Source organism: Tetranychus urticae, chromosome 3 (genome assembly GCF_039701765.1).
Source record: "Tetranychus urticae isolate SD_2017Ah chromosome 3, NJAU_TeUrti_SD_1.0, whole genome shotgun sequence".
Lineage (NCBI taxonomy): Eukaryota > Metazoa > Arthropoda > Arachnida > Trombidiformes > Tetranychidae > Tetranychus > Tetranychus urticae.
Window position 1 is genome coordinate 20,622,211 of NC_142960.1, and position 14,712 is coordinate 20,636,922.

A 14,712-nucleotide genomic window follows, 5' to 3' on the forward strand; every position below is an offset into this window, starting at 1 on the left:
TAAATGGTTCATACAACTTATGACGATTACTCACCCTTTCATCATTCAAATCAATTGTCAGAACCTTAATAAGAGATTTCAAATTTGCATCAGATTGAATGTCAATATTTATTTATTTAACCAGTAATCAAAAATTAGTAAACAAAAATCAGCTGAAAATAGCCAAGAAACGGTGAAAATCAATTGTTTTACTTAAACATTTCACTCATATTTTTCTTCATAAATTTTATACACTGTGATACACAACATTAAGGACTCTGATTAGTTCTGGCTTATTCACAATAACTACTGATAATTCGTTGTTTTTTCTTGAAACGAATTAGTGAATTAGTAATTCTTGGGAAAAGGATTTGTGCTTAATGCAACACAGTAAAATACTTTATATTTAATACTAGTGCTGCTACCTTATTGTGAACATTTTAGTTGAAAATTTAGTCAAATTTAAATTAAGTCTCTCATTGGCAACTCTTTGGTTAACCAAAGAGAATTTTGGACAATGGATGAGTGAGTGTAATTCGCCACATGAAGGGCATTCATGGACGCGATAACAAGATATACAATCATTTAAGCCATGAAAACGATAACAGTAATCCTTGGATGGAACAAAACAACCAGAATTGTCATGATATTCAAGTGCAAAGTTATGTTGTATCAACAGTTGAGACCAGTCTTCATCTATTCCATCAATTTTCTGACTTATCTTGCAAAAAACAAACTCTTCATCTGTAAATTTCCGAGTAACAGTGACTCTAGCTCCATGTTTTTTGATTAATGAATTGAGAAAAGCTGTGTGACATTTTCCAACCCCAACTGGAAAAATAAAATTGCTTGGTGGTTTTATATCCATGAGCTTGCCGATGAAACATGTTTGTTCATGATGAACAAGATCAAGCCCTGGTATTTCACCAACATCAGAAATCTTAACCATGATATCAAACCCATAGTCCAATAAAAATACTCGAACAGTACCTGTAGGTCGCGCGCTATATTTTATCTTACCACGTTTCAAGCAAGCACTTGTTCCATAACCATCTCGTACAATAGCAATATCCCCATAATCGAAGTTTTTTAATTGCTTCCATTCACGTCTATGTTCTTTAAGAGTCTGTAGAATTCTGATTCTTGTCTCTACAAGCTCAGGAATTTCCATACAGATATAAAATGGACTGACAACACGTGTTACTTGTACCTTTTCATCTTGATCATTGCCATCGAAAGACTTTTTAACAGCAAAACCTTCAGCTGTAGCTGATTCAAGTCTGCGGTCAATTCCGAATGAATCCTGAACAGATTGCGATTCTGGTAATCCTGGTAATGTCGATGTTTCAAGATTACTTGGTTGACTTTCTGTTGGAATCGATGCTTCAAGATTAAATGTTTGACTCTGTGTATTATGCTCGATGCAAATTTCATTTTTTTCATCGAGTGGACTTTCCAAGCTGTAATTCATAATTTGATACAAGTTTTCACTACTTGAAAATGTGAATTTTGCCCTTTTAACCGGTACCGAGAGAATATTCACATTTCTTAAAAAATCCAAAAGATTATTTAACTCAAAATTTGAAGCTTGTATGTAAGCGGCATTAGCACGGAGAGCTTTTAAAACTTTAGATATTGAACCATTTTTCGTGAACTTTGCTTCAATCTATCCGGAAAACAAGAATATTTGTTAATCCTTTGTCATGTTCTAGAAATACGAGTAAAGCTTCTTACCTTTGTCAGCGTTTCTTCTTGTTTCTTGTACTCTTCGTTTTCCCGCTGAAAGTTTGCTTTATATTCTGAAAAATCTTTATTGATTCTTTCGGTTGCTTCTTGTACCTTGATAGCTTCTTCAGTCATTGTATTTTCCCGTTGCTTAAGAATTGTCATTATCTTTTGTTTCTTGCAGTTCATGATCCTTTTGGTCAAAGCAAACTCTTTCATGATCTGTTCCGTCTCAGCAACTGATTGCCCAGGTGTCAATTTTTCAAGATTCGTGTATTCATCCTTGCATTCGAAACACACGTTCTTGTTTTGCTCTGGTACATGATATTCTGCGATGAAATCACAGCAATCTTGACAAATGTTTACTTTTCTGTCTGTAGAGAAACTAATTTTTTCAGGAATACAAGTTGTTGAAACTCTCTTAGAGTGTAGCTCGCCCAAACATGGTCCACAAACTTTGCCATCGCGAACACATTTGCACAAAAACTGAGCATGATTGGTGCATCCTCGATCACGGTATTTACATGGTCTTGATGTTAAAACTTTAACACTAACTGCTGACAGAGGCATTTGGCAAATCTGGCAAGTTCCTTGATCGTGTTGAACACAAGTTGAACAAAAAATACAACCACAAGAAGCCATTACCACGAAATCAATTTCAGCTTTCTTGCAGGCAGTACAGGTCAAGAAGATGTTCTCTTGTTCCTCGACGTGTTGTCTTTTTCTTGTTGCCATTTTTCCTGAAATGATAAAAATTTGAAACATTTGAGTCATGACACAAGAAATTAAGCAATGATGAAACAAATATAAAACATGAATTTACCTTGAAGTTTCAGTTGAACAATATTTACCTTTCTCTTCTTTTCAGAAATATTCGATTATTGTAGGTTATCTGAAGAAAAAAGAACTATTAAACAAGATAATCATAGCGTATGACATGGACATAAGTCAAGAATACTCACCGTTCAAGAATTAAAAACAAATTGTACTCGATAACAATTGAAATCCGTCGAGATTTACATCTCGAATTAACCTCTTAAACATAGATACTGGCTACTAAACATTTTAGAATTTAAATTTACTCGGAATATTCTATTTTGAGGGGGTGTTTATAAATTACGCGAAAGGCATGAATACGCGGTTCAAGGAGCTTTTGTGCAAATGCCAGCAAATAAATTGCTCATATTTTTATTCATGAAAATAAAAAATCGTTTAATTTTGAACGTTACATGAACATGAAGGTATTTTCTTGAATGCGCAGTAGTTTTGGTTTAATGGGTTTTATTTATTGCAAGTCTGCATTTACAAGGGAACTAATCGTAATGTCTAGGACTGATTTAAACGGGATTAGTTTCAATCGATAGAGCAAGTTTGTTAGAGACACTCTATGTTCACTAAGGTGTCAATGCAAAAATATTTAGTTATGACTTATATTTAGATAATGAAAATTAATGAGAATATTTGTGGCTATAATTATATATTAGTACACCGTTAATTATTTTCGAGCGTCTTTCAGTAGGGAAAGTACATAGAGTGTATGTCAGTAATTGCAGAGTGATTAAACGTTTACTTTGACTTAAAATTTTTAAAATGACAACAATAAATGTCATTTTGCCATTTTTTATTCTGTCTAACATTTGAATCGAGAAGACGAAAAAGGTTACGCGGCTGATAATGCATTATTTTTGCTACAGTGATGTCATAATCTAGAATTAAATTGTTTGAAAGCTTTCTTATGACCGGACTAGTGTTGCATTGATCTGTTCGGTTGTTTTGTTCACAAAAATAGGAACTAACAACAATCTAGGGTCAGAACAAAACAAAACAAAATGTGTCTTTCATGTTACAAGATCAGGAAAAAACCAAATATTTCCCAATAAATGACACAATAAATGTATAAAGTAGTCCAAAAACATCAGATGGATTAAAGTTGTACCCTATTTCACCTAAAAACTGTTGATCAATCAAATTTTTCCCCAAAGTTATTGCCGTTTTAGGTTTTGATACAATTTGTACTGTTCTTGTTCTTGTTAAAAATATCGGAACAATACACTTCTAAACCGAATCCATGTGAAAAATTCAGTGATCATTCATAAACGCACTGGTGTTTCGATTGTCACAAAATTGTGCCTTTAAGAGCGACTTTCTCATTTTGAAGCGCAAAGTCACGCTTCGAGTCAATACGGTGAGTTTGAGGTGTTATTCATTTAAAAATTTTCGTCGCGTTGTTCAGTAATCCTCCTCTAGATACGATTCTTTGGTTAAAGTTTCGTTCATTTTCAAGGCAAATTCTTCAGATGCATAAATGCCCACTTTATTATCATAGATATTGGATTGAATCGATCAATCTCTTAATTTTTGTTCTAATTGCTGTATTAATATGACGACCTTTTGAGTCAATTCTTTAAAATTCAACGTTGATTCGTAAAAAAATAATGCCTATCATGATCTGATACTGTGTGAATAAACGCGAGTTATTAATAAGTTGCAACAAAAAACTTGAACAACCAGAAAAACCAGACATTAAAGATAAATCCAGAGATATATCGACAGCAATCTTGAACATGAAAGGGCATGAATCTCACAATCGTCAGATATTTACTCATTTGCTAAATAGTTGCTTAATAAATTGTTATCCGAATTTGTTTCCATTAGCATTCTAAATGTTTCCTTTGCAAGCAGCTTGTAACACATTGTTTACCCTTCAAGTCTTTACCTTTATCAAATCTATCAAATGTTTCACGTGAAATTATTACCCTCAATTTTAATGAATGCTCAGACTTAGCAGCAGTTAATCACTGGAACAAGGGATAATAAAGAAACCACCAGCCTGTTGAACCATTTTTTGTCATATTTAAGACTTGCGTTTTCCAATTGATTTATCTTCTACGCCTTTACCAATCTGGTAGTCTTGGGAAGCTTGAAACCATCATCTTTATCATCTCACCAGCAATTTATCGATTATTTTATGTTGACCAACAAGATAGAAGCTCATCTTAATCTTTTTTAATTGGTAAGTTCAATTAAATTTTATAAAATCAACTAATCACCTAACAGTTTCAACATGATATCCAGTTGCTTACCAACTCACCAATCAGCTGTTTTCATTCTAATCTAGTCTACGTATCTACTTAAACTTGAGACGTGAAGAGTTGAAAAATGCAATTTTAATTGATTGTTTCTTGTTAAACCATTAACAATTTAATATCCATCTTGGTTTATACCAAGTAATTTTATACTCTTTTAATATTTATTATTGTTTCTTATTCTTCTGCAGTTTTCTTTGTTCTCACATATGGACAACTGTTGAAGTTGATATTGATCCAAGCTGTTGATTCTTTATTGAAAAATTGGCAACCATATCAAATTTACATTTTCATCAAATTACTGTATTGTTAAACTGCTGGTATTCAAATTCATCTAGATCCTGGAATAATTCGGTTAACATTTTAAAAGCCAACACATCATTCAACTTGACACCATCTCAATCGACCGGTTGTCTGTTAACATGAGTAAGAATCTATTGACTAATATTACCCAAATAGTCAATCATATTCCCATCCATTGCCTTGCTGCCTGTGTTAATGTTAACTTGTTGACTTTTACTGTGTCTTTATTTCTCATACCGTGTTTTGATTAATTTTGGTTATGTTTTATTTTATTTTTCACCTTATTTTTTGATCGTACGTACTGGTACAGTTACTCATAATCGATCTAAAATACCTGGTATGTTTATTTTTGATTTTTCTCATTGCATGCGGTTCTTTTGGTTTTATTTTGGTTTCTTTTAAACATTCTATTGAATCTCTTGTAAGTCAATTCAAATTTATGGTTAATTTTTCGGATAAAAAAGACAACACCAATCAATCAAACTACACTCGTTTTCCCATCAAAATCAATGTTGTTACTACAATTATCTAATGCCATGTTCAGACAAATTCACACTTTGTCATCATCGTAAACATCATCATCTTTGCCAAAATTTGATTGATTGTGGTTTCCTATGAAGTCACCAGATGTTAACCCAGTAGTCTTCATGTAAACAAGTGACCATGATTTTATTGGGTTTTCTTACCTATTCAGTTCAACCCCAAAATGGTCAATCAATTAGATTAGCAGAATGTAAATAATTCTTGCAACTCATGAGCATTCAAGAACAATCAATTGATTAGAAGCATATTCAGGGAATAAGATCCAAAATTTTTGATTGCTGGCTCTTCTTTCAATACTTACTCTATTGTTAGTAACCACTTGAATTATATTATACTGAACTGCATCTTTATTCAATATTTTTGTAAAATAATATTTAGACATGTTAGACATCAATACTGGAAGACATTATTTATGACTGTATTTTATACATTTTTATCAATTTACTCATCATCATCACCTGTCTTAAGGTTCAATTTTTAGGTTTGAACTCTTTTGTTTTCCAGTTGATCTTTCAGCTTGTTTTTTCTTATCTCATCTCATCTCCTAATTCAATTGATTTTAACCATATTTACACTTTTGTTGAGATTGCCTCGTATTTCATGGTGATAGTGTTATCACCATCATCATGGTAATCATCACGTGAAAATATTGACTCAGTATTTCAAATTTTTCCAAATAATTGATCATCCAATATTTACTCTAGCCAAGCCAAGTTTAAGTGAGACTTAAAGAGAGAGATTTCAGGAAAGCTGAAAAGAGTCTTGATTAACTTTCACTGTTGTTTTACTTGCTGTTAATGTTAGGTTTGACTTGATACTTGATTTTCAATCCTTTCCTTATTAAACTCATCTTATATTCATAATTTCCTTTCCAATTTCACAACCAACACTTCAACCATTGTTTTACTAATAATTTTTCTGTTTTATTTTTTCCTTTGTTTTGCATTTTTCATCTTTAGCTGAAGTTAGCTCACCAGAAGAACTTGAAACACTCATGCCTTCATCAAGTAATACTCAGGGATCTATGAATCCAGCCAACACCAAATTATTCAACATAATCCTCTTGTTATCCCATTCTATTGGATCAATTATCATCCTGTTAATCATACTTTGGGTTAATAAACATCTTGGTGGCTTTGACTGGTCCATACCAGCAAAAGAGTTCAATTACCACCCTCTTTTCATGGTCCTTGGAATGGTTTACCTCTACGGTAATTCAATAATTTCCTACAGGATATTTCGAACCCTGGACAAGCCAAAATTGAAGATAATCCATACAATACTTCACGGCGGTTGTTTAATATTCACTGCTCTCGGATTGTTTGCTGTCATTGACTTCCATAATCGAGCCAATATCGTCAACTTTTACTCACTTCATAGTTGGGTCGGTATATTTGCTGCCAGCGTCTACGCTCTACAATGGATTGGAAGTTTCTACGCATTCCTCTTTCCCGGAATCCCAGCCCAATATCGAGCTTTCCTTTTACCCTTTCACGTTAGAGGAGGACTCATTATCTTTACCATCTCTATCGGTAAGCTTGTTTACCCAAATTTTACACATTTTTACGACATTAACTTTCAATATAATGGAGTAAAATATCAAAATGTCTTTTACATTTTCCATTTTCTAATATCTATTTTTTTCTTTATTTTTCTCCATCAAAGCTGCTTGTTTGACTGGATTAACTGAAAAGATTTTCTTCTCTGTTGGAAAGTAAGTTGCTACATTGAATAAACATTGTCGATGCTCCAATAAAAATGAACACTTGATACACGGATGTTGTCTTTTGGATTGCTGTTGTCAGAAAATTTGTTTACTGGCAAACTGCGTTTGAACAATTTCAATCATGTTTACAAACCGGTGTTGAAAAAAAGTTGACAAAATTTAATCATCCTTTGTTTATTTAGTTTGGAGCAAGACAATGACATAATTAATCCAATAGAGTCTCTCAACCTACTCAATGTTTCCACTTACACCTTATAAACCTTTCTAAATAATTACTGCTCTATTTGTGTCAAAATCAATGAATTGTTGTGCTAATATTTGTTTCTTTTTTTCTTGCAGAGAAAATTATTCTTCATTGCCACCCTCTGCTCTTTATGCAAATTTCATTGGAGTCTTAATCGTTCTTTTCGCAATCATTATTGGCTATCTTGTAACGGAATCAAATTTCGCTCGTAAACCTTTACCATCAGAGGGTAAAACGAGTAACCTTTCAATGGATTCACAAAGGCCTGAATAATACATAAATATCTTTCATTGCTTGGATGAAGATTAACCCTTAAAAATGGTTTTAATCCTGTTCAGTTGAATCACCTACTTAAGGGACTTGTTTTATCATTATAACAGTCAATTATTGATAGATTTTATGATTAACCTGCGAAAAAAAATGTTACAAAAATCAAAAGTCTCTATTGATTGATGTTGTCTTTCCGTTTTCACTTGCTGTTACCCACCTGATGTTTGTGATTAAACCAGCCTCAATCCATGATGTATGGATGATTTGGTGATTAATGTGCTTGTTTCCATCTTCCAATCTTCCAAAGATAACAAATATTTCCAAGTCTGCATGAACTGCAACATTGGTACTCACACACCAGCGACATGTTTGATAATTTCAATTGTTTTAATTTAAAAATTATCTCTGTACATTTAATCATCAATTACAATTGTCTTGTTTTACAGTCTATAACTTAAACATGTATTATTGCTTTTCTGCCTAATATCTGTGATCTCACAAACTCACCCAATTCAGTATCTATCTTTGTAACACAATTGTAAATGATTAAAGCCTGAATAATTTGAAAAAGATTGAAATTATCTGCTAAATAAATTGCTATTAATCAACCTTTTTTCACATTTTTATCCTTGCATTGAATTTCAAAAAATCTGAACCCCATTCAATCATTCTTGATAAAATGTATTAAGCAATTCATATCTTTTAATGGTGAAAATATTTATTAAAAGATGGTTATCAGTCAATGAAGCTGATCATTTAATGGTTGAATAGAGCTAAATATGAATCTAATTTTCGTTGCAAGTCAAGATTTTACTTGATTTGATCGTAAACCTTGGTAACCATGAGCTTTACAAAACACTTTTCAAGAAACACTTGTGATGATTGAAACAGTCACCTGATTGATCAATATAAAAGATTAATGTTAATATTAAAGATTTGAAGATGAACCAAAATATATTTTAAGATATTACATAAAAGCCTAAGAAAAGGTTAAGAGTTTTGATTAAAACCCAAAAAAGATGATTTTCTGAGGTTCAATTTAAAAGTAATTATCAATATTTTTAACCAGATTTTCAATTTTCACTTGAGCCTACTTTACCTGAAATAACAAAGATAACCAAAAATTGTTGCTCCTTGAAACAAAACTAATTAGCCAAAACCTATTAGATAAATTGCAAGTAACAATTACTATTAATATCGTTAAGATGATCATTTATTTTGATTAAAAGTTGACAGTAACAAAATATAATATCAAGGTAGAGTATAATTGGAATCGCAATTCAGCTTGTATTTACTTTGTATCAACTTTGTCTTATATTTGATTTAATCATTGTAAACATAATTATAAAGTGTTACTCTTGTAAGATTATATTTTTAAGGATTGTACAGGTTTAAGGATAGTTCATGACAATTCTGAGAGGAAAATTTACCGACTTAGGAAGTTGATTGGTTGAAGTACAATTCAACAGTAAATCACAATTAAGTCTAGGAACATTCAACACTCTATTAATAGCTTTAATCATAATGATGGTAAAACAAAAGTAAAATTCATCTAATATCATCTTTACTTGGGCGCATTTTAATTAGCTAATTGTAACAAACTCCAAGAAATTGGGTTGATTGTTGTTCTCGACATTTATTGGTAAAAATATCAAAATGTCAGAAGGTTTTTGTTAGGACTTTATGAAAAGGTATTAACATTTAAAGTAAATTAAAGTAACAATTTAAATTGAAAAATGCAAATCAAAAGATTGATTATTTTTGATTTCAATAATGAAAATGTCGAGAGAAGGTAATTGATCAATGTTTTTGTATATTATTGGCATAATCATTAAAATTGAATGAAATCCTTTTGCTTTGATCTACTTCAATTAAATGTCAATTGTTTAGTAATGACATTTTAAACATTTTGCCAAAATTTGACTGTTAAATTGTATCGATTAACGATATAATATGCTTGAAACAAAACACTTGTGAATATAAGTACATAAGGACATTGAGTTGCTAATTATTGTCGATGAAAATTATCCCTGAGCTCATTTTTATTAATAAATGTAAACCATGTTATGAAATATTGAAATAAGAAACGCCATAAAAATAGAAACCCAAATAGATTGAAAAATTTTAAAAGCATTGTTAGTCTAAGGTTAGGTGAACCCAATTGAATTTTTGGGTAACTTGCTACTTAATATTGGAGCTTGAGGCTGATTTTGAGTTGATTAAATGTTAATTTATCTAGATTATACGTTTCGATACAAACTGATTAATCAATTGTCCGAGAATCGAGAAAAGATTGTGACTTTTGAAACATTGCTCGATTCCAATCGATAAATGTCTCGAGATTCAGCTTTTCTGGTTCATATTTTGCCATTTATAGAGTTGACTGCAATAGTAATCGACTTGGAAAGCGAGATTTGTTATTGATTTAATTATTATGAAGACAAGCAATTTAATAAGCAATTTAAGTCATAAGAAATATTTAATTTAAGCAAATGTTTTATATTTTTAATGATGATCTTTAATAAATATCATTATTAAACTGTATGTATTAATGCTCTCATTATTTGGTTTATTGGATTAGCTTTTCCATGGATTTAAATTAATTCCTTTGATGGAGATATTATTGAATTTGCTTTACATTGTGGTAATTGAGAGTCACTTGGTTGTTAACTGTTTAAATAATGATTAATACCATTTAATCAACAGCTACAGCTCTTAGTTCATTTGTACTTGATAGTAACTCCATGCGAAAGGTGAATGCCTGATATTAATATTAACACTTGAAGGCAATTTTTAGTTGTGTGTTGTTGCTTATGTTAATGTTTTAACACCCAAATGTATCCATTCAATTGTTGTGGTGTTACTTAGAAGACATTATTGTCACATTTATCCACAAATTTCAACAAATGGCACATGGCCTAAATCGAGAGAACTATCGATAAATTGAGCAAAGTGCTCAATTGCTATTGCCACCCAAAATGTTTTATAGCCAAATAATAAGTTTCAGTCATCCGCCTTTAACGGACACAGAATTATGTCACTTAAACTGAAAATCGTAGTTAACGTTTTTGTAGAAAAGACAAAACTTTACTTCTCGAAATAAGTTCATTTTATGGTTGACCATCAAATGTTTTATGAGAAAACTAAGTTTGATGGACGAATTTGCTGCCAGAGTGGCACAAAAGGCGATCGAAGATTCAACTTTAAACTCGCTTTTCTTGAGCGCTATTGATCAGAGAAGCTTTTAAATCGCTCGAATAGGCTTACCTTTTATGTCTCTTTAAACCAACTGAGTCTAAATACGAAAGAAGTTTATTTTTACCCGCTTTTGTCCATTTTTCTGTCAGTATTGTATCAATTTGTGCATAAATGTGCACATTTGTGTTAATAGTGTCTTTTTAGCAAAAACAGAATCACTTATGTTAAAATCATCAACACAATTGACACTAATGGGCGCAAATCGGGTAAAAAATAATTTCTGTCGAATTTAAACTCTGTTAGTTGGTAGAGAAATAAAAACTGAATTTATTTGTGTGTGTTATAAGTTTCTCTGGTGAACAGTTCTCGAGAAAATCGAGTTCAAATTTGAAACTTCGATAGCCTTTTGTGCGCTTCTGGAAGCAGATTTATTCATGAAACTTATTTCTCTTATAAAACTTCTTATGATCAACAATAAAATGTACTTATTTCGAGAAATAAAGTTTTCTTCTTTCTGTAAAACCGATAACTTCGATTTTCAGTTAAAGGGACATAATTCTGTGCAAGTTAAAGTTAGATGGCTGAAACTTATTATCTGGCTATGAAACATGTTGGGTCACATTAGCGATTGAGTACTTTGCTCAATTTATCGATACTTCTCTTGATTTTTGACCATTGGCCTCAAAACTTTGAACATAAATATTTCGAGAATGGCTTCACCAACGATTCAAGTTGTTTGATCAAACATTAGATTTTGTTATTAGCTATAGCATTATGTAACTGGAAATTGAATTAATATGAGCCAATTCATTCAATAATGATTATTCTGCTAACACATAATAAGTAACCATTTACCTTTGTTTATCTTGTATCAAACCAGAAAACCAAACAAATACAATGTTATAACTTTTTTCGTGGTTTCTTGAATGATCTTAAATTTGAAAGCATCATAGACCATAATACAATTTAATGTTTGGCCAAAGAATGCTGATATTAGATCCTATCATTTTCAAGATACTAACGGTCAAAGTTTTGAGGCCAATGGTCAAAAATCAAGAGAACTATCGATAAATTGAACAAAGTGCTCAATCGGTAATGTGACCCAACATGTTTTATAGCCAGATAATAAGTTTCAACCATCTAACTTTAACGGGCACAAAATTATGTCGCTTAAACTGAAAATCGAAGTTATCGGTTTTACAGACAAGAGAAAACTTTATTTCGCAAAATAAGTACATTTTATGGTTGATCATAAGAAGTTTTATAAGAGAAATAAGTTTCATGAATAAATCTGCTTCCAGAATTGCACAAAAAGCACTCGAAGTTTCAAATTTGAACTCGATTTTCTCGAGAACTGTTCACCAGAGAAACTTATAACACACACAAATAAATTGTGTTTTTATTTCTCTACCAACTAACAGAGTTTAAATTCGACAGAAATTATTTTTTACCCGATTTGCGCCCATTAGTGTCAATTTTGTTGATGATTTTAACATAAGTGATTCTGTTGTTGCTAAAAAGACACTATTAACACAAATGTGCACATTTATGCACAAATTGATACAAATACTGAGAGAAAAATGGACAAAAACGGGTAAAAATAAACTTCTTTCGTATTTAGACTCAGTTGGTTTGAAGAGACATGAAACGTGAGCCTGTTCGAGCGATTTAAAAGCTTCTCTGATCAATAGCGCCCACGAAAAGCGAGTTTAAAGTTGAATCTTGGATCGCCTTTTGTGCCATTCTGGCAGCAAATTCGTCCATCAAACTTAGTCTTCTCATAAAATATTTGATGGTCAACCATAAATGAACTTATTTCGAGAAATAAAGTTTTGTCTTTCCTACAAAACCGATAACTTCGATTTTCAGTTAAAGCGACATAATTCTGTTTCCGTTGGAGTTAGATGGCTGAAACTTATTATCTGGCTATAAAACATGTAGGGTTACAATATCAATTGAGTACTTTGCTCAATTTATCGATACTTCTCTCGATTTAGGCCATTAATCTGAAAACTTCGAACACAACATATCTCGAGAATGGCATCACCAACGACTCTTCATCAATTGACCAAACATTAGATTTTGTTAGTTCTATAGTATTCTAAGGCTGAAAATTGAATTAATATGAACCAATTCGTTTAATGATGAATATTCTCTTAACACATAAGATTCGCGTTTGAGAAACTATTTAACTTTATAAAGAAACTCAAATCTGGCAACATAAGTAAAACAATACTACGATTTTGTTTGTAGAATCTTGAGTAGTTTAATTTTTCAGCATAGTATAGCCCATAAGGCAATCTAATGCTTGGTCAAAGAGTGATCATTGTAGGTGATGCCATTTGCGAAATATTGATGTTCAAAGTTTTATGACCAGTGGCCAAAAACAAGAGAACTGTTCAAACACTTAAAAAACTGTTCACTCCATTATGTCTACCAGCACTTTTTATGGACCGATAATAAGTTTAAGCTATAGTTTAAGTTTTATTTCTTATAATGAAGTACATTTTCTGGTTGACTATCAAAATTTGTAGGACAAGAATAAGTTTGATGGACAGATCTGCTTCCAGAATGGCACAAAAGGCTATCGAAGTTTCAACTTTGAGCTCGATTTTCTCGAGAAATGTTCATCAGAGAAACTTTTAAAACATACAAATGAATTCAGTTTTTATTTCTCTAACAACTAACAAAGTTTAAATTCGAAATAAATTTATTTTTAACCTCATTTTTGTCCATTTGTTTCAATTTGTGCATAAGAGTGACAATTGGGTTAACTTTTTAGTTATAACTGATTGCTGCAGAACATATTATTGAAGTTTAACATAATTGTCTTTAGAGAATCGGTGACAATGTTTAGTCAAGTCCAGTTTTGTACCTCTACTGGACTTGGATAATATTTTTTTATTCAACAAAATGAACTATCGATTTATGCTTATAATGATCTGAATTGCTGAAAAATTATTTCTATAAGTTTTTATTCAGTTGCCATGAATGTAAGTCAAAAATGAGTGATTGCTTTACATTGATAATATTCTGATTCTTAAATATTTAATGGTTTTCTGTCAAACCCATGGTTAAAATTAATCAAACCAGTGACTTTGAACCATTTGATCAAATTAAATCAATATATTACCGCAACTATTTAATTAGCCCATTATGATGACAAGCTATTAACATTAAAAAACAAGTGAAAGCCATTTTGTTGCTCAACCAGGGAACCCAATTTAATTTCAATGGATTATAAAATTTGTTTCCGTGATTATTTCCTTACCTGTTATTAAATGTGCTCTAATGACAATTAACTAATATTGACTTTCCAATTAACTCGCCCCATTGTAACCAATCCCTGATGGTTATAATTGTGCCAATTAATCAGTGACAATACGCAAGGTAGAGAGGCTGAGCGCTTTGTATAACCGATGTAATGAACAGTTGATTATAACTGTTGCTGTTTCTATGGCTCTCAATGTTGATATAATTTTGTGTTATTAGAAAAGGTTAAAGCCTGTAATCAACAGTTTTGATCATGTGTGTCAACTGAAATGACTGAACTGTTCCTGAAATTACATCAATAAATATTGAAATTCCTATCATCACTGAAATAGATTGAATTACATTGAAAAAATGTTTCACTTCAA

General features: G+C 31.5%; 2 protein-coding genes across 9 annotated transcripts; one reads left to right on the forward strand and one right to left on the reverse strand.

The window, feature by feature from the left end:
• Positions 1 to 83: 83 nt before the first annotated feature.
• On the reverse strand, positions 84 to 2,822 carry LOC107364708 (uncharacterized). 2 transcript variants are annotated; one of them, XM_089269479.1, is made up of 4 exons: positions 2,667 to 2,822; positions 2,556 to 2,596; positions 1,714 to 2,444; positions 84 to 1,645 (listed from the first exon to the last, which is right to left on the reverse strand). In XM_089269479.1, exons 3-4 carry the CDS (start codon positions 2,437 to 2,439, stop codon positions 401 to 403), a joined length of 1,971 nt encoding a protein of 656 aa, XP_089125605.1. In that variant the 5' UTR covers positions 2,440 to 2,444; positions 2,556 to 2,596; positions 2,667 to 2,822; the 3' UTR covers positions 84 to 400. The 2 variants fall into 2 exon arrangements, with proteins under 2 accessions (XP_089125605.1, XP_015787624.2); XM_015932138.3 differs by having other exon boundaries at positions 2,528 to 2,596.
• A 1,474-nt stretch (positions 2,823 to 4,296) lies between these two features.
• LOC107364733 (ferric reductase SjCytb561) lies at positions 4,297 to 8,489 on the forward strand. Of its 7 annotated transcripts, none has more exons than XM_089269487.1 (6): positions 4,297 to 4,717; positions 4,982 to 5,216; positions 5,404 to 5,514; positions 6,596 to 7,168; positions 7,302 to 7,350; positions 7,702 to 8,489. In XM_089269487.1, exons 4-6 carry the CDS (start codon positions 6,631 to 6,633, stop codon positions 7,877 to 7,879), a joined length of 765 nt encoding a protein of 254 aa, XP_089125613.1. In that variant the 5' UTR covers positions 4,297 to 4,717; positions 4,982 to 5,216; positions 5,404 to 5,514; positions 6,596 to 6,630; the 3' UTR covers positions 7,880 to 8,489. The 7 variants fall into 7 exon arrangements, with proteins under 7 accessions (XP_089125613.1, XP_015787661.1, XP_015787658.1 ...); XM_015932172.3 differs by having other exon boundaries at positions 4,335 to 4,717; positions 5,404 to 5,430; XM_015932175.3 differs by lacking the exon at positions 5,404 to 5,514 and having other exon boundaries at positions 4,322 to 4,717.
• The last annotated feature ends 6,223 nt before the right edge of the window (positions 8,490 to 14,712 follow it).